The sequence below is a fragment of the Berghia stephanieae genome, chromosome 4 (assembly GCF_034508935.2).
Source record: "Berghia stephanieae isolate SIO BIC M18660-M18661 chromosome 4, UCSD_Bste_1.3, whole genome shotgun sequence".
NCBI lineage: Eukaryota > Metazoa > Mollusca > Gastropoda > Nudibranchia > Aeolidiidae > Berghia > Berghia stephanieae.
Genome location: NC_088363.1, coordinates 42,014,224 through 42,039,319, shown reverse-complemented (window position 1 = coordinate 42,039,319; position 25,096 = coordinate 42,014,224). Strand labels below are relative to the sequence as shown.

Genomic DNA, 25,096 nt, shown 5'->3' with positions numbered 1-25,096 from the left:
CAACTATGCGCCGAGCGAGGCTCGAACCCTGGACCTGTTAAGGCGTTAAACACTATATTTTGGATATTTATGTGTAAACAAAAAATAAATTTGAGTTGGTGTTGATGCAGGCAATGTATAAGCAGGCTTTAAGCAATCGGTTGTGTGGAAACAAAAAAAAGTTGAGTTCGTGTTGATGTAGGTAATGTATGGATAGGGATTAAGCAATTGGTTGTTTGGATACAAAAAAAAGTTGAGTTCGTGTTGATGTAGGCAATGTATGAGCAGGCTTTAAGCAATCGGTTGTGTAGATGCAAAAAAAAAGGTTGAGTTAGTGTTGATGTGGGCAATGTATGAACAGCGTTAAACAATCGGTTCTGATTTTTTGTCTATATACCCCCCAAAAAAATCAGAAAAGAAGTAAAGTTGAAATAATTTATTAATCTGATTATTAACACCGACGAAAAATTCTACAAGTTTGTGATTATCGTTGCCGTCGTCATGATTCTTATAAAATGCGCCGTAAGTTGGGTGATGAATTATTTCAGTTTTCATTACCTTTGGAACCCTCTTTCAAATCACGTTAGACGATCTGATTTTGTGAAATTTAATATCGCCTTTAAATAGTTTCTGTTTCTGTTTGAAAGAGCACAGACAAACAGTTACCAATACACACACACATACACACACATACACACTATACACACAGACAAACATCGAGACAGATGAAAAGAATGGGAAGTGTGGGGATGGGGGAGAAAGAGAAAAGTATTGAGAAATGCATTACGTTTAACCAAAAAGCTCATAACATCCACCAGCCGAATAAAACGTACCAACATACAAAAACAAACAAACAACATAACAAAGAAAAACAACAAGAAATAAACAAAACAAGAAAACAAAAGCAAAAAAAAAACAAACCCAAAAACCCCCAAACAAACAACAAAACAAAACAAAACAAAAACATCGTGTAACCTTAAACCTTTATAGTCTGATTGATACAATTTAGTGAGAACTAATCTTAAGAATGACTGGCTAAAAATAATAATAAAGAGCTGAGTGACGTCAATTTCGTTCTATATAGATGGAGAGATCAATCGATAGATAAATAGATAGATAGGAAGATAGATACATAGATAGATAGACAGAAAGAGATAGATGGATAGATCGATCGATAGAGAGAGAAAGATAACATCTGGTCACACATCTACAAGTCACTGGCAGCCCCGACAATTTCACAATCCACTATTTAAAGTACATGACCCCCCACCCCCCACCCCCAACCACACACCTCTTCTATTCCCAGATCTCTTATAGCCTCAGGTCATTGACTCAGGACTGTAGTCGACCTCATCGAAACCAATACCGCGTTTTAAATGTACAAGTCTGTTCTGGTATCGTCATATCAAATCTTTTGATGTCATTCCATTTGTCTATAACCCATTTAAATGATAACAGCGATCGTTCCTTTCAAAAGGCGTTCTCTGATATTATGAAAATGAGAGTTAAAGGCATGGATTATTAAATTTCAAAGAAATATCCTAGAGTCTTTTGCCTGCAATAGCTCAGCTGGTAGAGCACTCGCTTCACAGACAAAGGGACCAAGGGAACTGTCGAGATTTTTTATTCTGACCCACCCCCAGTCCATCCAACAATGACTGGGTAGCTGGTTCTGAAAGAGGTTTGCGATACCCTAGCGTCCTATCCAAAGGATAGCAAGCAATTGTTATTGTCAGTTTCACGATATAGAAACCGGATAAATTTCGGCTTAATGGGCCTAATGGTTCTGAAGGACTTTTGTCACAACTTGTTGAGCACAGTCCTCACGAACGGGATTTAATGTTTAGAGTTCATACCCTATTTTTATAAATCAGTCATCTTTATGAGTAGTTATCACACCGTATCTTCTTCTTCTTCTTCTTCTTTTTCTTCGTCTTGAAGAAACCTCCAACATTTGCGAGGATCACTCCACAGTTTGTAGGGTTTTACATTGAAAACTTGTTAAATCTCTGCACATAATACTAATAAAAAATACATAGAATTAAAAAGTCACTTTGTGAACTCTAGCAATCGCGTGAAGGCATGTTGGCAGCCGTTTTCAGCTACTTCAGCTGGGAGGCTATTCCATAGTCGGGCAGTGGAAGAGAAAAACGAATACAGGTGGGCGTCTGTTTTTGATGTTGGGATGGTTACTCTTGCTGTGTGTCCCCTCGTAGTTCTTGTGACGATATTTTTGATGTCGTTTGGAAGTTTAAGGCACGAATTTTTGATTTAGATCTTGTGGAACAATTTAAGTTTATCTATCTTTTTTCTATTTTCCAGAGGTTCAAGGCCAATCCGTTGTGTTATTTCAGACGCACCTGAGAAAGGATCGAATATGTTTGTGATGCGTCTTGCCGTTTTTTTTTGGATGTTTTCCAAGGTGTCGATGTTTTTCTTTGTATATGGGTCCCAAAATTGAGCTGCCATACTCCAAAATTGGGTCTCACAATAGTTTTAAAAGCAAGGGTTTGGGCATCTTTTTAAATTGCGGTGATGTAAGCGCTTGTTTGATTTGCCATTGGAGCCAGCTGACATATGAAGTCGTTCCATTTGAGGTTTTTAGCAAACTCAATGCCAAGGTATTTTGCTGTCTTTACACGTTCCAGGTTTTGACCATGAAGTTGGTATTCAAATGTAATCGGTGCGTTCTTATTTGAGATGGTTAGAACATTGCACTTTGATAAATCAATATCAATATCAATACGTCTCATTCCCGCTTTGATGCCTTCACAACGATGTGTAAACGTGGGTTGAGAAATACTTCTCACTCTGTAATAGACACTTAGATAACCACGCCCCTCGGACCGTCGTCATACTGTAAACTATGGTAGTGATAGGTAAACATAACAAAATACACAGGATTTACTATCGATGGTATGTGATCAATAGAACCAACACAGAGAACGATATGTAATTTCAAACTTTTATAATATGATCGAGAAAATCGTGTGATAACTTGTCACCCATCTGGCGGTATAAAAAGGATAACAATGATCAGAAGTTGATTTCATTCAAGATGGAGTTTATAAACAACCAACCATGCTTGTCCGAGCTCGTGTGAAGGTGTGTCACAAATTCTCTGTTTTGATTGGTAAAAAATCTACCGGTTAATTGATGGCTCGTCTGATTTCCTACCATTTACCCCTTGACTATTTATTTTCTGTATGAAAAGGCCTGAGATACCCCTAGTGTCAAACGCACGAAAAGATCAGGCCCAGTTAGTGAGTATTTCTCACAAATTTTGATCCACTGATGGAGGAATTGAATCACACAACCTGACGACACGATGCGTTTTTTTCAATCATCTGTGTTAAACGTGTGAGTGATGCTCAGGATCGGTTGGCTGTTGGCTCAGGGGGATAGGCAAGCACTTAAGGTGGCTATGGGTCTTCGATTCACGGTCACTGGTTGATTTCAGGGCCAAAATATACTTTATTTTAATTTTACGAGTCAAAATTAAAACGACTTAAATGTTTGTTCGACTAGTAATTTTCAAAAGTGTATGTTGATTGAAGAACTGAAGGCTCATACTATAAGATAATAGTTAAAAAGGCATCCATGCCAATAGCTTGACAGATTGACAGGCATAGCAACAAGAGGTCACAGATGAGCCATCAATTTTTAGTCTAAAATTTAATTTGACATCAATTCGTCTATATAAACATTGGCTTATGGGTTGGTAATAGTACGCGGTGTGGATAATTTATTGAAGTCATAAAAACCAATGACATCATTAGGATTAAAGCCGACGTATATTTATTTGCAGAAAAGATAACCCAAATCATTATGGGCTCATTGTTGTGATGGAAATACTCTCAATCTAACGTAAAATATTGTCCGCTACACCAATGCTAAAACAAGCCCAAAGTTGCGTTCGGTTATCAAACCTGAAAATACGTGCACGACGATTAAAGCTAATTTTGCTGGAATGATTAATGGGAGCGATCTATATTCATGTTTTCGTCCAACCAAGTCGTCAATCACATGATTTGTGCTGTCCAACGATTGGATATTTCTTCAGAAATGTAAACACGCTGCTTTGTTTATGAAAATTGTAAACATACTCGTGTGTCAAGCTGAACAAAATGACCATTCGTGATGTTAGATATTTCAAAACCTGTGAACACTTTTCACTACGTGGGTCACTTTGAGTACATTTTGCAATGTGACCAATGACCTCGAGCACATGGAAAGGTAATATAGATCATGCCCATTGACTAGTCTCCAAACTGGTGCTCTAAATATATGGACGAAGAATAAAATAAGGTTGATTTTTTGATTAAATGAGATTTATATTACAACGTTTTTGATTCACAGTTTGACGTACACTTTGCGCCATCTGCAACTTCTCTACATAAGGAAAAACTTTTCGGCCCGATAGATGAACTAAAAATGACGAGACCTTCATCTTCGAAACGGGACTTCAGCAATAAAGCATACGAGAAAAAGAAGATGTTTGGCGTACTTTGATCAATTTTAAGACAATGGTAATGTCATTTAGGAATTTAGTTTACAATTTTTGATTCACACCTAATTTGACGTTACTTCGATTTAAAGACAATAGCAATGTCATTTAGGTCTCAAGTTAAAACGTTTTTGATTCACACCTAATTTGATGTACTTTGATTGATTTTAAGATAATATCTATTTTTTTATTTTTTAGTAATGCCATTTAAATCTTTAGTTAAACAGTTTTAATTCACACCTAGTTTGACATAATTTGATCAATTTTAAGACAAACGCAATGATATTTAGATCTCTAATGAAAAAGTTTTTGATTCACACACAGTTTGACGTACTTTGATCAATTTTAAGACAATGGCAATGACATTTAGATTGTAGTTTTAAAAAAATTGATTCACAGTTTGACGTACTTTGATCAATTATAAGACAATAGCAATCCTTTCTCGGTCTAATGTGTATTGAAAACCAGATGGTAAATCTTCTTAACTATCATCAGAGGTTTGATCAACCCAAAATACAAAGGCAAGAGGGAGCACTTATCTCTGATGTAAACACCAGAGGTTTGATCGGCCGATTGGTGAAACGGCTACTTCAGAGGTTTGTTCATAAGACCATCGATAATATAACAATTGTAAAAAGATTAAAACACTTAACATGAAACGTTTCGGGCTTCAAACCTTTCTTCAACCAACAACCAAGCGATGAAAACGGTATTGCTTTCCGTGAAATCTAAATAGACAGGAGAACTTCCGCTATCGTTTATCGTGATAGAGACTTTTTCTCTGCCTATCTGGATTCTACGAATGTATAACAAAAATAAAATTCAGCCAAAGAAAAAAAAAATAGAGAACAAAAAATAAAATAAAATAAAAACCGACCCACCTCCCCCATGGTCACGTGACAAATAGTCTAGGTCCAATTTTGATGGGGACACAGAACTCACAGAATTTGTAAATAGAATTAATTAATATTAATAAGAATACTATAGTTTTCCAACGTTCAACCAAATCCCCAACAAAATCTAGAAATCGACCCTGCACCAATCCAGGAAAAAGTTTTGAGCCGAGCCACTAAGGGTCGTGCCTTGATCTACGACTCCATGAGATTTTGTGATTTGAATGGACCCTGGTCAATAAGATCCCAGGAGGCCTGCAATGCAGGGAACTAAGCGGGTAACGAGTTATTATTTAGGGCATCACACTAAACACAATCTACGGTAAATTGATCAAACACGCTATTATTATTTTAAACAGAAAACTATGACTATAAATATCGATCGATTAAGGTGACCGCCGCCTTTTCAAACAATGTCCCACCATTGACTTAGTAAATTATAAATCCGAGGTTTGACATCATTTTTACAAGAAGGGAGTTGTATCACCGGATCTATATGTGAAATACAAGCTTTTTTAAAACAAGATGACAGAAAAGTGTTTGGTCAGGTTAGAGAGCCGATAATATCAGCTTGGTCCAGCTCGGTGGTCGGAGTTGTCACTGCTAATGCTGATTACGTAAAGCGCATCAGTTCTGCCCGAATGACCAATGCCTGCCTGGTGTTTCCCTGAATGTGTACTGGCAATAAAACCAAATTGCTTATTGTTTTGTTTTGCTTAACCAAACTTTGATATATATACATCTTGAACCAGTTACTGCCATACTTCAGAAAGACAAGTATTAAAAAAAATGGCCAGAAAACTCATCCTTCAAATATCGATCAATTTAAATGACCCTCATCTTGTCAAAAACTCTTAAACCTGGGACAGAACGAAGACCTCAAAAGTTTCAGTTTTTGATATGATAAGGGCGAATGATTCATCTTAACAACGCCACTGCCACATTATTATCTCATTCGTCTGTAGTGTTTCATTCATCCTGTTTTGCTGATAAAGGGAAAACCCGAAACGTCCATTTTATCGGTTTTCGTATATTAAATTGGAGCTTACATTCAATTTCACAATGTTATTTATTTGAAGAAAATCTGACAAATTAGTGAAAGAAAATGGCAGGGGTTGGGCTCCAATAAATAGGGAAGGGGGTTGAAATCTTGGAATGACACCGTTGTAATGTATATTTTAATGGCAATGAATACAATATTATATTCAATTGAATTCAAAGATTTCTTTTAGGCAATTGCCAATATGAAACATACATTTACCTAGAATTTCCAATCAATACAGGTAAATCAATAATCAGCCAAAGGAAATTACCAAAAATAAATAAATAGATAAGTATATATATATATATATATATATATATATATATATATATATATATATTATATGAATATAATAAATAAGAGGAACACACTCAAATATTTACATAATACATAACTAACAATACATAACATAGAGATGATTTACAAGGAAACAAAATATCATCTCCTAAAACAATAACTATACATTTGATTGTTTCCCTCTCAGTCAAGGACTTCAGCCAGGGCTGGGACAAACCTAAGTAATCCCCATTCAAGACAAAAACAGAAAGTAACTCGGAAATCAGATATAAGGGGATAGAGGACAGGAACTATGCACGATTGCGTTCTGTTACCAGACCTGTAAATATGTGCACGTAGCATCAAAACAATAAATCTACTTTAAAACGTCAAATGTCTTGGTCCTTTGTTTGTTTGTTTTTTGTTTTTAAGGGTTTTACGGCGCTTGCAACACATTTAGGTTATATCAGCGCCAGTAAAAAGGAAGAAAATGGGATAGTAAAAAGTTCTAGAATTACAATTAAAGCACCCAAGAAAAAGTAAGACAAAGGGGAATTGAGAACAAATAGGGATCAGATGTAGATTCCAAGAGCATACCACCAATGTACTTAGTTTGAAATCACCTACAAGTCTCATCCAGACACAAGCACAAAATCCAACAAAGAGGAACACACTCAATGCTTACATTATACATTCAAAATAAAAATAATAATACATAACAGAGAGATGATTTACAAGGAAAAAAATATCATCTCCCAAAACAATAACTGCATTTGACTGTTTCCCTCCCAGCTAGGATTCCGGCCAGTGCCCGGACAAAACCAAGTAATCTCATTCCGAGACAAAGACAGAACGCATGTTGGATAACAGATATAAGGGGATAGAAGACACAGTATGTACCTCCCTGCCCGCTATGGGAGGTCAGGATCCCCACCCAGTCTTGGTCCTTTTAACACCACCCAGGCGACCAAGCACCTTCATAATGCTTTGGGTCCGAACCAGGATCGGGCAAAGGAAAGTTGGCAGGAATAGACCTTTTACGGTGTTCTTGTAAACTGGACTCCAATCGCTTTACGATGTCAGGGTGTTTGTCGTACAAGTTGATATGCTCGTTAGGGTCATCTGGTGAGATAAATTATATAGTATGAGACAGCGATGAAAGATACGAGAAAGAAGAAGAGATTTATCCCAGTATATGCCATGCGTTTAGCTATGATACTCACAACATCCCCCAGCCGTATATAACCTGCCGAACGCAAAACTACGTGTAACCTTTAACGTTTATAGTCTTATTGACATAATCTAGTGAGAACTAATCATTAAAATGGCTGTCTAAAAACAATAACAAAGTGCTGAGTGACGTCAATTTCTTTCCATCTAAAAATAAAAATGACGTCACTCAGCTCTTTGTTATACTTTTTAGACAGCTACTTTTACGATTAAAAATTAAATTAAAAAAAATTATATCAGACTACGAACGTTCAAGGTTACACGTGGTTTTGTGCTTTGGTACATTATATTCGGCTGGCGGATCTTGTGAGTGTTTTTCTCAAACGTATAGCATTAACACTGCCGGACTATGGAAAAAAGATGTTTTTTGTGACCCATCGTATCAAAACGGTATTATGTTGGGATGAACCAGATGTTAAAAACACAAAATTAATGCTAAACTGGTCAACAATATTAATTTTTGGTATTGGTTCCATGAAAATTCATATTTACTCTCCTCAATAAAACATATAAACTCAACCCAAGTCTAATATTTCTGGTTATAAATTCAATTTTCAGAATCTTAATCATCCCAAAATAATACCGTTTTGAGGCGAGGGGCCACATTTACACTTTTGACCAGAAAATTCGTCCTTCAAATATCGATCGATTAGAATATTTTGTAAACAAATTTTTAAAAGGGTTTTACGGTGCTTGCAACACATTAAGGTCATATCAGCTCCAGTACAAAGGAAGAAAATAGGAAAGTAATAAGTTCTAGAACTACAATTAAAGCACCCAAGAAAAGGTAAGACAAAGGGGAATTGGTTCAAATAGGAAACAGATGTAGATTCTAAGAGCACACTATAAAAGTACTTAGTTTGAGATCACTTAAATGTCTCAGGTCCCCCACTAAGAGGAAAACACTCAAATATGACATATCATTTAAAAACAGTATTATTCTTGGCGAACCAGGTGCTAAAAAGCGGTTTGATATTAGAAATGACCAGAAGATTTGCGTAATTTAAGCTTTCATTGGGTTAAGAAACAACACAGATACATTATCTATTCTTCAACATTTTTTAAAACATGAAAGGATAAACCCTGTCTTGTACTTTGGATCGTAAAATCAACGTTCAGTGTCTAAATCACTGCCAAATAAAAACTGGAGCATTTATATATATAGAGCAATATCCACTAAACGTGCTCAAAGTGCTTTACAAAGGGTCCCTAGCCAAAAGCTACACTTAATTTGTAGGACGAGACACGACACTTATGAGGGGATATTACAATTTTTTTTTCGTACAGAGACAATGCTGTTGATGGAAAGGTACTCGTCTTACACCTCAGTACGTTGAGAGAATGTGAGTAAAGAGCCTTTTTCCAAGGACTCAACTATGCTCCACTCAGAGCAGGACTCTAACCCTGGAGTATCCGATCCGAAGGCGAGTGTCATACCACTAGACCACATCGTACTGGTGGGAGAGGGTGGGTCACACATGATTTAAGAATAAAATTATAGAGATACTTTGTGTGGCTCGATGATTCAGCGGTATGGTGTATTGTCTTGTCACAACTTTCAAGCAATATCAAGCGTGGTTACTAACCGGATGAGTGACAGAGATCGTGGAAAATTATTTCCCCGAAGTTGTATCCTTGGGTAAGGTTTAAAAAACAAACAAACATGATCCCATTCAACTCAAATGTGAATGTGTCCCTGGCTTTCGGTAGTGACGGATATTGTAGGAGTGATAGTACAAAAGGACGCCTAACAGGCGACTGGTACTGTATGAAATATCAATATGTTTCTATATGGACTTTACTGGAGAAATAAATGAAACACAGTGAAGCGCATTGAGTTAGGTAAATCCGTGAATATGCGCTTTGTAAATTAATGTTCATATTTATTTACCTTTCAGATTAAATAGAGCTTTGTAGCTTCCAAGGGAACACAGCATGTCTGGGTTCTGCCCTTCCTTGGCTAGGTTCCTTCTCTTTAAAACATTGCCCACTCTATCGTGGTATTGTGATGGCTTATACCAATCCGGGAAAAGGCCAGGGAATCCATCTATCAACTTGTAATCTCCGATACTGAAAGAAATTATTCTCAATAATTCAAAAAGTTAATCAGGCTAGTTGAGAGCGTTAGAGGTAGGGAGAGAGATAGAGATAGATAGATAGATAGAGAGAGAGAGAGAGAGAGAGAGAGAGAGAGAGAGAGAGAGAGAGAGAGGGGGGGAAGAGAGTGAGGGGGGGGGGGGCGAGAACAACATTTTATTTTATTTGCTAAAATTTGCCGCGCACTTTTCATTAACCAAGTTTGAGTTAAAGTAATAATACAATATCATGTATAAGAAGAGCAATTTGTTTATTAATGAATGAATGATGAAATCAATACATGAATGAATAGATTAATAAATGATTGAATAAATAAATTAATTTAACAGATATTGTAAATTGAAAGTAACATTTAAAAAAGAAATTGTTTTTAAAAAATAAAATAGTAATCGCCTAAGTTTATTTATTCAACTTGTCTTCATATCCGTATCTACTTATGTTAATGGGTAACTAAGATTGATACTTGTTGAAAAAAGAATAATTAAATACTCTTGTCATATACCAGAATCCACGGACTTGAAAGAGTAAAACAATGGTTTCTGAGCAAATCTCCAGCTGTATGTTTTGGGGACTCTATTAGACTTGTTAGTTTTCGTTCTTAAGGGTTTTTTCACGTAGGAAGAAAAAGGGGTAGTCGAAAGTTGTAGATTTACAATTGAAAGCACACAAGAAAAAGTAAGACAAAGGGGAACTGGTTCAAATAGGAATCAAATGTAGATTCCAAGCGCACTCTATCAGTGTACTTAGTTTGAGATCACTTAAAATCTCATCCAGACACAAGCACAGGATCCCACTAAGAGAAATACATTCAAATGTTTACAAACTATTACACAATTAAACAAAAAAAGTGTAATAGTACACAACAGTGAGATGATTTACAACGAAACATACCTTCTCCGAAACTATAATTTTACATTTGACTGTTTCCCTCCAAGTCAAGGACTCCGCCAAGGGCTAGGATAAAACTAAGCAATCCCATTACAGAAAGCAACTCGAAAAGCAAATATTATATAGGGGATAGAAGACACAACGCGTGACCTCATGTCCAGCATTGGGATCTATAAGGCTTCAAAATCATGAAGATTGATTAAATTATCTTTGTAAAGATTACTATGTGCGGCTATGTGGTCTATTGGTATGCCACTGGCTTTCGGATCGGAAGGTCCTGGGTTCGAGCCTCGCTCAGCACATAGTTGAGTTCTTGGAGAAGGATCTTTGCTCACATTTTTTTTACCGTAATCAGGTGTAAAATGAGTAACTGGCAGTTAACAGCGTTGTCCGAAAAAAATGCAATATCGCCTAACAGGCGTCATGTCTCGTTCTACATGTTAAGTGATGCTGTTGGCTAGGGACCCCTTGTAAAGCGCTTTGAGTACTTTTAGTAGATATTGCGATATATAAAAGCTCAAGTTTAAAAAAATTTAAATCGATCGATATTTTTAGGATGAGTTTTCTGGCAAAATTTTAAAATTTATATTTTTTCAGAGTACGTCAGAATAGTTTGTATTGAATTGGTAGTAGATTTCCATGACAACACCGAGATCAAAACAGTTTTGTGTTGTCAGACTTGTAAATGATCTTTTAAAAGTAGTCTTTCAGAGCTATGAGATCCATGTATTCGGAGTTTATCCCGGTTTCTATAGCGTGAAACGGACGATAGTAATTGCTTGCTACCCTTTGGATAGGACGCTAGTCTATCGCAAAGTTCTTTCCGTCAGATTTAACAGGCTCAGCTACCCAATCACTACTGGGTGGACGGGGGTCAGATAAAAAAAAATCTCGACTTCATCTGAGTTTGAACTCAGTTCCCTTGCGTGTGAAGCGAGTGCTCTACCAAATGAGCTATCGAGACCCCACAAAAGGTTAAGTACCTACACCTACGGATATTACTATACCGTATGGCGGCTTTTCCCTGAACTGGAAAGAACGAGTCATCGATGTTGTAGACAACTTCCTCACGCTTGGAGGGCATAGTCAAATCAAGCAGAGACTTCCACTGACTCACTCCGTCCTGGTCTGTTGCTGTTGAGATGAGAAGTTATTTTTGGATGGGAAGAGATAAGGAATGAAAAAGTTGAGCTTTTATATAGATAGTTTGCACTTTGCTGAGAAGCTGATAACATTGCCATCCGGAAGTAAAACGGAGTTGACACACAAAACACTGTGTCACCATGAACTTTTATAGTCTGGACGATGCAGTTTAGTGAGAATTACTCATAAACGCGGATGGCAAAAAACAAACAATAACAAAGACCTGCGTGACGTCAACTTCGAACTATCTATAGAGTGATATTCACTAAATCAATGTGCTCAAAGAGCTTTTCTGGGAGTCCCAAGCAAAGACCTCCTATTACTACGAAACATTCGTAGAATTACGAAATTTTGGCTCCAATTTCAGAACTTCAAGAGCGTCTCAGTCTTTGAAAGTCATTGAAAATTAAATTTAATTTCAGAGAGCGTAATTTTAAGAATTTTGAAGTGTTATTTAATCATTGTCAGGGTAAATTGTTAATCTGTAAAGTTGACTATAGCGACTACAATTTTTGTCTCCTAAAAACTACGAATTTTTTTTTTTCAAGTAGGTATGTCTGCAAGCCAACAGGAACATACAACATGTAGGGCAAGACATACCGCATGTAAAGTGATATAATCTTTTTATTTGACAGTCAGCGCTGTCATCGACTAAATGCTCATTTTACACTTGAGTACTGTGAGAGAATGTGAGTTAAGAGCCTTTTCCCAACAATTCACCTGTAACTGTGTGCCACCAGAGCAGGACTGAAACCATGGGGATCGGAAGGTGAGGGTCAAACCAGAGGACCACGAAGCCGTGGAATTTAGAGCTGGTGAAAGAATTCTTGACATGACATGACCATAGTGTCAGAAAAATGTAATATTATGTATGTATGTTTTGAATTATCCCGTGGAATCCGGATAGCTCAGTTAATGGAGCACTCGCTTCACACGCAAATGGACCAAGATCAATCCTGGGTGAAGTCGGTTTTTTTCTCTTCTGTCTACCCCATCCACCCAGCAGTGATTGGGTAGTCGGGTTTGTTAAATTTAACGAAAAGTACTTTGCGATAGACTATCGTCCTATCCAAAAGGAAAGCAAGAAATTGTTTTTGTCAGTTTCACACTACAGAAAGTGGCGTAGACTCCGGTTCGGAAGGACTACTTCTATGTCTTAGTTGTTCACAGTAAACATCTACGACTCAATTTTACGTTAAGCCCCTGAAAACTTGAAATAATTTCCAATCATTCTTATTGACTCTTGTTATTTGTCGGGTTTTAAGTGATTGTCGCCAGAGTAAGATTGCTAGCATTGTCCTCCTGGTTAAAATGGTGAAGATGTTTGAATTTGGGATAAAATCGAATATATTGTAAAAGCATTGCTAGCATTGCCCTCTTGGTTAAAATGGGTGAGATGTATGAATTTGGGCTAAAATCGAATACATTGTCTGTGAAATGTTATGACGAACTCTTACTATTTTACAAACAACATTGAATAAAAAAGTGTTGTTAATAATTTCTGACTCAACAGGTTGACTTGCCCTTAATGGGTTTGGATTCCTAGGCTACCCATAAATTAAAAATAAATTATGCCGTTTGCGCCACGATATCATAAGATATCGTCGCCTAGGCATTCCACGAAGGAATATAGATAACTCATCAAACAAGATGTCTGATGTCAACAGGAATCACCCATGTTGTCTAAGTGAGCAAATTGGGAGTTAATAATCTTGCTCAAGGAAAAAAACGAAAGTGCCTGAAGCGGGGCTCAAACCCGGGTCATCCGGATCACAATGCAATGCCTTAACCACTCGGCCACTTCGCCCCCCCCCCTCAGGCTACCCATACTATGTTAATTTCCTTGTCACTTAGGATGCTGTTTACAGTAATGATAACAGTATTGATATTGATGATAATGATGATGATGGCGACGACGACGACTACGATGATGATGATGATGATAATGATGATGATGATGATGATGATGATGATGATGAAGGTGATAAGAAAAAGAAGGATGACTATTGCCTTACCGTTGTATGTAGCTCCTGCCGCCTCTGCAAGTGTTGGAAACCAGTCGACGAGGTGCATCAATCTGTGTTAGAAAAAAGTAATATTATTATCATAGATACTCGACGTGGTGAAGATATTTGTATCAACAAGACGGAAAGACATGATTACTCTTGTTATTCTGAATCTTATGTGAAGTATTTACCATTGTAATTTGGGATTTTTTCTTTTGTTGTTGTTGTTGTTATTGTTGTTGTTGTTGTTGGTGTTGTTATTATTATTGTTGTTGTTGGCTAAAGTATGTTGTGATCCCAAAACTTTCCGCGTTAAGGATTTAATATCATTTTGAATCTGGTCCATACATATCAATCAACTCTTTTCACCACCTCCCATGAACGAATTTCTGTCTGAAAAGTAATAGTGAACAATAATATGGTGTCAAAATACTGGTTCCAATCTCCTTGGAAGTGTGAAAACAGTCCTCCGGAGGACTGGTTACGGGATTTTAGAGTTTTGGCATCTTATATTTTGGCCTAGATAAATGCTGTCATCAATAAAGATCATTCAACCTCACTCTTTTACGCCTCGTAATCATAAGAATATGCCTATGGATCCTGCTGCTAAAATATGCCACTCGATAATTCAATAATATAATGTAACCTATGTGAAGACACGCCTCCTCTTGCCACGCTCACCCTTCATATTTGACTCCTGTCTCGTTGAACATGGGTCCATGAACAAAAGCTGCTGCCCTGGTTCCGCCTTCAAATACGGTGAACTTGCTGCCCCTTAGAGGGTAATTGTTGCCGGCGAATTCCACCATCCCTCCATTCTGACAGGTATATTTCAATATAATTTGAAAAGAGACTAAAATTAGAGGTAATGTTAATTTCAAAAAGAAACAAACGATATGGTAAAGCGCTTTACATGCACGATCTCACTCGACTCATATCTGAATGAGTACTGGTAATAAGTACTTTAAGATATTGCAAGAGCAATTGTATAATAAGATGTATCTAACAGGCCACATATATATATTTATATATATACATATATATATATATATATATATATATATATATATATATATATACATATATATATATATATATATATATATATATATATATATATATATATATATACATATATATATTTATATATATAGTGTCAACAGCAGGTCAATTCGAATCAAATATTTCATACAGAACAAGCTGCCTGCTAGAAGCACTATATTTTAAAAGCGCAATGGATATTGTGAACTCATGAGGACGTGCAACACAAATGTGACCTACGCCTCGAAGCGGTATCAAGTCGGGATTTGGAAAACGAAGAAAACCGGTTTTAAAGTGGAAATGGTCAAAATGATCAAATTTCAGATTTTGGTTGTTTCATAAACTACAATCATTTTTCTACACGAAAACATAATAATTCAACATAAGTATTGACGATAAGTTATATATATTTAAAGTTTAAAAAAGCAACTATCAGTGAAATATTCAAAACAAGAGTTGACTTTCTCTCAGAGAGCCACCATTTCCAAGGCTGCACTTGCTAATAATAGCTAATAACAAATATTTTGACCTCAAACTTTAGCCTCGTTAGTTTTTAAAGTTCATGTTGCTCTACTTATCACTTGATGCACTTTTAGCACTCTCTCTCTCTCTCTCAAACACACACACACACACACATACACACACCACACACACTACAACCACCACCACCGCATCTTCATCACGACCACTACTACTACAATCACCACCACCACCGCATCATCACTGCCACTACTACTTCAACCACCACCACCACATCATTATCACTACTACTACAACCACCACCACCACATCATCATCACTATCACTACTACTACAACCACCACCACCACCACATCGTCATTACTACTACAACCACTACCACTACATCATCACTACTACTACAACCACCCACACCACATCATCACTACTACTACAACCACTGCCACTACTACAACCACAGTCACCACCACCACCACATCATCATCACAACCACTACTACTACTACAACAGCCATTATGACATCATCATCATCACTACTACTACTATTACTACTACTACTACTACTACTACTACTACTACTACTACTACTACTACTACTACTACTACTACTACTACTACTACTACTACGACTACTACTACAACCACCAACACAACATCATCCTCACTACTATCATTATGTTTTGGAGGTTTTCTTCACTTGAAATAAGGAATCTTTGGGGTTGTATTTGGCAATGTGTTCATATATCAGAAAATATTTGTAATCAGTTATCTATTTAGATCTATACAATATGTAAACACAATACCAAATATCACCACAATTCCCTTTTTGTGTGTGCGGAAATTCCTCTTTCGGCATTGAAATTCCTCCGAGTGGTGTCTGAAATTCCTGTGAGTCAAATTGAAAATTGGCGTATCTGCAAATTTTACTATTCTAGTCAAATTTTCAATGCCCGTATCTGAGGAGTTATCTTTGCCCATTGATTTGATTATGTGTGAAAACGGTGCCTCACCTCAAAGTCGATTTTCTCAAAACTTGGTTTTTACACTCTCCCTACTTCAAACGGTCATAGTTGGGCAATGAATAATCAGAATTTTATAAATTTGGTATCAAAATTTTAAGCATAATATAAGCTATGATTGGGTACCAGAAACCCAAAATTGAAAAATCCGACTTAATACCGTTTCGAGGCGGAGGGTCACAAATATGCATATTTAACCACTAAACTACCAACATCATCATCATCATCATCATCATCATCATCATCATCATATCATCTCATCTCCAAACATCAAAATGGTATTATGTCGGGGCAAACCATATTACTATGCCTAACAGAATTTATAAAGTCAAACGGCCATTCCCTGTATAGATAGTAGGAAGTTGACGTTACTGAGGTCTTTGCTATTGCTTTTTGCCATCCAACTTTATGAGTAATTCTCACAAACTGTATTAACCAGACTATAAATCTTTTTACACCTAGTTTTGTGTGTTGGTCCTTTATACTTCCCAGTGGCAATTTTGTGAGCTTCTTAGCCAAACGCACACGATCTATACTTACATCAGCAGAAAAGACAATGAGTGTATTGTCATACAACCCTTTCGTCTTGAGAGAAGTCACCAAGTCTCCCACGACATCATCTAGAGCGGTCACCATGCCTTGTGGATGAAGAGAGAGAAAAATAATATTACTCTGATAAAAATACCAAAAAAAAAACAACAAACAAAAAACAATTTAAAAACATTGGCCAGCAAACTTGTCTTTCAGAATATCAATAGATTAAAATGACCCCCATCTTGTCAAAAACTCTCAAACCCGGAGCTTTCAGAAAGTCTTCAAGGAAGTCCCAGGTTTGAGAACTTTTGCCAAGATAAGGCTCATTTTAAATGATCGATATTTGAAAGACACGTTTCCTGGCCAAAATCTTAAATACTTGTTTTTTAAGGGTACGGCAGAGCAATAACTCAATGTGACCTAAGTAAAATGAATGACTTACCATTATGCGTTTTCCTCTTTTTGTCTTTCACATTTGGGTACAAGTCCAAATATTTCTCTGGTACCTGAATGATACATAGTATACGTGTATTTAATTTAGGTATCGGCTCAATGCACATTTTAGATTTAACGAAAGGTGGTAGATACTTTGGTAAGAAGACATTTAAGCATCAAACCTAATATCAATACGGGATATTAATGTGTAAAAACTGACGTGTACAGGTCTCATTGCTAAACAGAATTATGATCTTGTTTTAACAATTATGGAATGGACATTATGTTGCAGAGTATTTTTATTACAACCATGAGCCCTCAAAATTTTGGATCATCAGACCTGCAAATGAGTGCATGTCGGTCAATATAATTTTATCTAGTTAAATTTCAATTCACTACCAGGCAGCCTTTTATTTCTTCTAATCATGAGTTTTTTTCATAGAGCGATATCTGCTAAATGAGGACCTGAGAGCGAGAGCTGAAATGGATTCTCTGGAGAGTCTCATTAAAAGGAGAAGATGGCAATGGTTGGGGCATGTCTGTCGCAGACCTGATGAAACACTGATAAGAACGGCTCTGCGATGGACACCCCAAGGAAAGAGGAAACGAAGCCGCCCCAATGAGACTTGGAGATGTACCGTATAGAGGGAACCTAAAACAGAGAGGTCTGTCACTCGAGATGGCCCCCAAGAATAGCTGCTGACAGGACCAGGTGGAGATCCCTTGCATCTCCTCAAGTGCCAGCAGGCCCGGAGAGGATTGAGTGAGTGATATCTGCTAAATGTGCTGAAGTCAACAGCAAAAATGTATATGAAGGACAAGACATGTCGCCTATAGGGTGATATCAATGTTTTTTTTTTAAAAACAATTTTTCTGTTTGGAACTATTATCTTAACATATCTAAGATATCCAGTTAAAATAAAAAAGAGAACGGAATGTTTTGAGAATCTTACCCAAAAGAAGACATTCAACACGAACGTCTCAGCATTACGCCGCAAGTTGTATTACGTAATCATCAAATGACCAGTTTTAAAATTAAACAATGGACCAACCCATTATAACGTGCACACAACTAATATTAAGATATCCCTTCGTGACGCGACGCCCTTTGTTTTGGCGGTTGTTTGTTTATCACAAGGAATTCATTCATATTTTGATAATAAGATCATAATACTGTACTACATTTTGATATTTACTTGAGGCAGCACGCGGTGTCTTGCGAGAGGTATCTATCATATCCAAAACATGTAAGTCTTAGTAATTTTTGGTTAGTATAATGTTTAACTGCCATTACCTCTAAAGGTTGGTGAACATTCTGGAAGGGTAGATACAGAAATAGAGGCTTGTTGGTGTCGTGGTCGTCAATAATCTTTCGCATTCTATCCCTGTACTGATACTGGATAGTGGAATTTACCAATTAGAATACAAAGTATTATAAAAAATGAAAAGTTAAAAAAAAAAGATAAATTAAAAATAAATGTTTTCAAACTTCGACCATTATTGAAAGATTGATAAAAATATAATGACATGTAAAATGAAAATTTTTATTGATATAGTTATAATTTAAAAATGAGCTTTTATAGAGAGCAATATCCACTAAACGTGCTCAAGCACTTTACAAGGGGCCACTGGCCAACAGCAACACTAAACATGTAGGACGGGACATGACGCCTGCTAGGCGACATTACATTTTTTTTGGAAAGAGACAACGCTGTTAACGGCCAGGTACTCATTTTACACCTGAATACGATGAGAGAATGTGAGCAAAGAGCCTTTTCCAAGAATTCAACTATGCGCCGATCAGTTATCAAACCCGGAGGAGATATACAAGGAATAGGTAACCAATCCAGTCCAATCCATACTTTTGCAACCTTCGCAATGAAGATGGACACCAACATTTGTGTAGTGTGGGGTGGTGTTTTCAGCCTTCGCAATGAAGATAGACAACAACATTTGTGTAGTGTGGGGTGGTGTTTGACAGAAGCCAACATTTGTGTAGTATTGGGGTGGTGTTTGTAACCTTCACATGGAAGATTGACACCAACATTTGTGTAGTGTAGGGTGGTGTTTGCAACCTACACATTGAAGATAGACACCAACATCTGTGTAGTGTGGGGTGGTGTTTGACAGACGCCAACATTTGTGTAGTGTTATGGTGATGTTTGCAGCCTTCACATTGAAGATAGACACCAACATCTGTGTAGTGTGGGGTGGTGTTCGGTTTTGATTTATCTCAATTATTATGATCTCTTGTGTCAAAATGCTTTATAATTGACAAGTAATTTTGGCATAACTGTCAGAATTTACAAAGTTGTCTGGAAGGGAATTCGATAAAATAAATAAATCAGCGATAGAATCATGTTGGCAAATTTAGCTAAATTAGGTAAATAAGCTCTCATCAAATGTGGAAAATGAGTTCAAAAATTTAGTCATTCAACCTAAAGACGTAATGAATATTTCCAGCCGTAATTTAATTTGTCATTGTAAATACATGATATTGTTATTTAAAACCCGAGTCATTGCTTAAGGTACGACTTAAAACAACATACCGTAGAGTATTTCCCTGCTCCTGATCTTTCTACCTTCTCGTTGTCACGGAAATCAAAGCCCCCACCTGGAAGATGAAGACAACGATTTAGAGGTTCTTATCGGAAAAAGTGGCTTTAGGATAACGAACTGATTGATTAATGGATTGTTGGTTGATTGTTGACTATTGTTTCGTTAATACTGAATGATCAATTGATTGATTGATTAGTGGATTGATTGACTGGTTGATTTACTGATAATTGGTTTAAACTGATTGATTGAATGAATGTTTGAGACATTGATAGGTTGATTGATTGATTGATTGACTTTTTGAATGATTGATTTCTTGATTAATGTATTGATTGATGTATTAATTCGTTTGGAATGATTGACGGACTGTTTAATTGATTGTCATTCTCACACCTGTCGTCTTGTTGTAGTAGTCCTCCATAGCGCTGAAATAGCCGTAAAAGGAATCGAACCCACGATTGTTTGGTGTGCAGTCCTTGTTGCAGAATCCCAGGTGCCACCTAGGAATAATAAGGTTTGATCACTGACTTTGAGTACGTTTAGTGGATATTGCGCAATTTAAATGTTAAGGTTTTTTCAATAATAGGAATTTGCTTTTCTCTAATTTTTAAATCTATACATCTGCATTCTACACACCAACAATCCTATTCATACCTATAAAATGATATATATATATATATATATATATATATATATATATATATATATATATATATATATATATCGCGGGTCTAGAGGCATATTATTGTAACTGCAATTTCCTAGAAAATGAGATTATTGTCAGTCTTGAACAATCTTGGTACAGTTTTGTCATAAAATTATTGTAACTGCAAAAATGCATCAGGATTCGCCAATATGTTTAATGCTAAATTATTGCAACAACTGATAATTCATTTCATTGGGAGGGAAATTGATGTAAGTGTGAATGATTGCGAAGCAAATTATTGCAACTGACCAAAGCTATCCCAGAATTCCGCATTTTCATCTCACAACAAATGAAAACAAAATGGCTGCGCCCATAAAAAAGCTGTCGGCTCGAGAGGCTTTGGATGCTATTTTGGGTAAGTTTTTATATTATTCTGATAATTTATTTTCAAATTAGAGTTTTTTCCAATTGTATAAACCAAAAGAAGCATAATTGATGACATAAATTTGTTAAATATTATATTTTAGCTACGAAATGAGTGCACTCGCTGCACTTGACTTTGACATTGACTTTCACTTTCACTTTCCATCCTACTGTTTACTTACTTATATTTACTATAGATAGATAGTACATACTAGTAACTTTCAAGATGTAATAAGATAAGGCAAAGAATCTTAGCCTTGTCTGATGTGTGAAAGAAATTTGATGGAATTAGTATTGAATGTTTGGTAACCAACCTACCAATGACACAACGATGTAGACGGTGAATTTTTAATTCAGAAAAGTGAGTGGAGCAGGCACTTATGTTGGTAACAACAAGATATGAAGTGAATAGAAAAGTGCCAGAAGACAATAGAGAATAAAAAATTTTCGCGGCGGTGGTGGGGTTTGAACCTGCGACCTTATTGGTACGACAACTCCGCCTGGCAGGTGAGAGCGTGGCTCTACCGTGTGAGCTATCAACGAACACAAAAATATTCGTTTCAAACTCAAAGTCATTACTAGATCCCTCTCTCACCCACTTCTTGAGACCGCCGATTCGTTCGTACACCACCATCGCGAATAATTTTGACCAGCAGTTAAGCTTAATAGCCAATATTCTCAACACAAACATATAACATAGAAACGATTGAGACATTGAGTATGCTCCGGTGTATGGGGTGAATTTTTAATTCAGAAAAGTGAGTGGAGCAGGCACTTATGTTGGTAACAACAAGATATGAAGTGAATAGAAAAGTGCCAGAAGACAATAGAGAATAAAAATTAGTTTGAAACGAATATTTTTGTGTTCGTTGATAGCTCACACGGTAGAGCCACGCTCTCACCTGCCAGGCGGAGTTGTCGTACCAATAAGGTCGCAGGTTCAAACCCCACCACCGCCGCGAAAATTTTTTATTCTCTATTGTCTTCTGGCACTTTTCTATTCACTTCATATCTTGTTGTTACCAACATAAGTGCCTGCTCCACTCACTTTTCTGAATTAAAAATTCACCCCATACACCGGAGCATACTCAATGTCTCAATCGTTTCTATGTTATATGTTTGTGTTGAGAATATTGGCTATTAAGCTTAACTGCTGGTCAAAATTATTCGCGATGGTGGTGTACGAACGAATCGGCGGTCTCAAGAAGTGGGTGAGAGAGGGATCTAGTAATGACTTTGAGTTTGAAACGAATATTTTTGTGTTCGTTGATAGCTCACACGGTAGAGCCACGCTCTCACCTGCCAGGCGGAGTTGTCGTACCAATAAGGTCGCAGGTTCAAACCCCACCACCGCCGCGAAAATTTTTTATTCTCTATTGTCTTCTGGCACTTTTCTATTCACTTCATATCTTGTTGTTACCAACATAAGTGCCTGCTCCACTCACTTTTCTGAATTAAAAATTCACCCCATACACCGGAGCATACTCAATGTCTCAATCGTTTCTATGTTATATGTTTGTGTTGAGAATATTGGCTATTAAGCTTAACTGCTGGTCAAAATTATTCGCGATGGTGGTGTACGAACGAATCGGCGGTCTCAAGAAGTGGGTGAGAGAGGGATCTAGTAATGACTTTGAGTTTGAAACGAATATTTTTGTGTTCGTTGATAGCTCACACGGTAGAGCCACGCTCTCACCTGCCAGGCGGAGTTGTCGTACCAATAAGGTCGCAGGTTCAAACCCCACCACCGCCGCGAAAATTTTTTATTCTCTATTGTCTTCTGGCACTTTTCTATTCACTTCATATCTTGTTGTAACGATGTAGACCTTGTTTTCTATACCAATCTGACTAACTTTCCTGATTGTTCTGTTTTCATTTTTCAGAGTCCAGTGATGAAGATGAGAATTTCCCCAGTTCTTTTTCGGACTCTGATGATTTGTATGAACCGTCTCTATTAGATGATTCAGACTAGTCTATGGATACACTATCACCTCACACAGTGCAGGAAACATACACACCTGCTCCTGTCACTGAGCCCTCTCCTGAGGTCAACCCAGCACAATCACCTGCTTTGCTTGGGGAGACTATCCATTCGTTGTCTCCACCGCCTTGTCCCGATAAGGATCAAAGCTCGCCTGGAACTGGAACTATCTCCATGGAATGTGAAGATACAGGTAATTATGATAAGTTTGTTACTTTTCTTTTCATAACTTGAAAGGGTTCCCATTAGTTGTCCTCAGGTTTTATCTTGTGATTTGAAAGTTACCATGTTAGCTGAATGACAGCAACAATACTGAACATAGGAAATGTAAGTTTACAGTCCACTCCGGTTAATCGCAACACCTTGGGATCCACGAAAATGTTGCGATTTACCGAAGTTGCAATTAACAGAAGATGAGTTTCCAATCCCCTGTTGCAACATTTTACACATATATGGTTATCTCGTACTAGTTGTAAACAGTGTCCACAGACTGAGCAATATGATTGAAATAAAAACCATATGGCAGTCCTGTATAGATTTTGTCAAGCAAAAGCAGCTTTGATGCAAGTTGCCATCTTTTATTCTGATTTGATTCACTTTCACTCTTTTGTTCTCAATATTTGTAAGACTCAAAGAGATTAGCCCTGGTGAGAGCCAATAAGCTTTCACCAAACTCGTTGGTCACAATGCACAGATGTCAATCCCATAACAAAGGATATCGCTCAGTCTCTCTTTACAACTGTCATTGTCTACCTTTTGTCAAAACTATGCACAGCCCCTCACCTCCTATTTAATGGTCACAGATGACATTTCAAACCCATGTTGTAAAGCCCCGCCCTCTTTTATCTCCTATAGAGTGGTGACAAACTACTGTAGCATTAAATCCTGCTTACTCTCAATTATTCAACATGTCACGATTTCTTCCACGATGAAATCATGATATTTTGTTTGATTGATTTCTTGAATTTACCACTTTTTGAGGGCAAAAATTTGTTGCGATTAACCGAAGTTTGTTGCAATTAACCAGTGACTTCTATATAGAATTAATTCTGTTTCTTGGGAAATGTTGCGATTAACCGAAAATTGCGATTAAACCAAGTTGCAATTATCCAGAGTGGACTGTATCTTCATTGTCTGAGTAATATAATTGTTCCCCAATGTTTTTTTCTATTTCAGACTTACCATCAACTGACATGCCTGAAACAGTGAATCAGCAACAGAATCCACCAGAATTGGAAAATGAATTTATATCATTTTTTCCTCTGTATGTTTGATAATAATATGTACAAAATGTTTTTTTCCCTGGTTGCGTTTATGTTCATGTCGTGTTAAGCGCAAAGAGCCCATATTGTTGGGAGAATGCGCTCTAAAGTGTCCTCATTAATATTCTAATTATTAATACATATTTCAGAATTGCTTGCATTTCTTATTTTGTAGATATATTTTACTACATCATAACTCATCTTTGCGAATAGTAAATACAAATGTTCATAATATTATGTCCACCGAAGTAATCAGACTCGGGACCTCAGAAAAAGACTTCCATGCATTGCACCTTTTCCAATTACCTTCACCTTAGTCTTTTTGACACGTTTTTTGTTATTGTTTTAATAGTACTCAATGCTAATTTTAATAAGATTCTTTTAAATGTCAAAAGTTTTAACTGTTTCACGGCTAGGTAATCTTTCGACCGAACCGACATTCAACTTATTTTTGTCGATTTATAACTGACTTTTGCAGTTTTCATCCAGAGATTTAGTCCCTGTGATGCGCGCTCGATCACTCGAAGCTTATCACAGGGACCAATCTCTAGATGAAAACTGTAGAGGATCGAATGGTGTTTGACGTAAATACAGCCTAGCCGCGAAAGGGTTAGGCCTCTGAGTTGAAAGCGACTTACATGGTTTGCCAGTCTTACCT

The 25,096-nt window shown here is 36.9% G+C and overlaps 2 protein-coding genes across 4 annotated transcripts in view; both read right to left on the bottom strand.

Moving 5' to 3' along the window:
• Positions 1 to 5,889, bottom strand: part of LOC144970601 (sodium-dependent proline transporter-like) — a 25,212-nt gene extending 19,323 nt beyond the window's left edge. Inside the window, exon 1 of one of the 2 annotated variants that reach the window (XM_078910394.1) lies at positions 5,802 to 5,889. In XM_078910394.1, the coding sequence (XP_078766520.1) occupies positions 5,802 to 5,804 (3 nt within the window). In that variant the 5' untranslated portion in view covers positions 5,805 to 5,889. Of the gene's footprint in view, positions 1 to 5,367; positions 5,642 to 5,801 lie in introns of those variants that run through there. The other variant, XM_078910393.1, reaches the window with a different exon arrangement.
• Positions 5,890 to 6,791: 902 nt separating this feature from the next.
• Positions 6,792 to 25,096, bottom strand: part of LOC144970600 (arylsulfatase B-like) — a 31,749-nt gene continuing 13,444 nt past the window's right edge. The window contains exons 6-15 of one of the 2 annotated variants that reach the window (XM_078910392.1): positions 20,520 to 20,626; positions 20,120 to 20,184; positions 18,865 to 18,966; positions 17,578 to 17,641; positions 17,142 to 17,239; positions 14,743 to 14,879; positions 14,071 to 14,132; positions 11,920 to 12,046; positions 9,819 to 9,997; positions 6,792 to 7,819 (exon numbers count right to left, since the gene is read on the bottom strand). In XM_078910392.1, coding sequence (XP_078766518.1) covers positions 7,647 to 7,819; positions 9,819 to 9,997; positions 11,920 to 12,046; positions 14,071 to 14,132; positions 14,743 to 14,879; positions 17,142 to 17,239; positions 17,578 to 17,641; positions 18,865 to 18,966; positions 20,120 to 20,184; positions 20,520 to 20,626 — 1,114 coding nt within the window. In that variant the 3' untranslated portion in view covers positions 6,792 to 7,646. The remainder of the gene's footprint in view (positions 7,820 to 9,818; positions 9,998 to 11,919; positions 12,047 to 14,070; positions 14,133 to 14,742; positions 14,880 to 17,141; positions 17,240 to 17,577; positions 17,642 to 18,864; positions 18,967 to 20,119; positions 20,185 to 20,519; positions 20,627 to 25,096) is intronic. The other variant, XM_078910391.1, reaches the window with a different exon arrangement.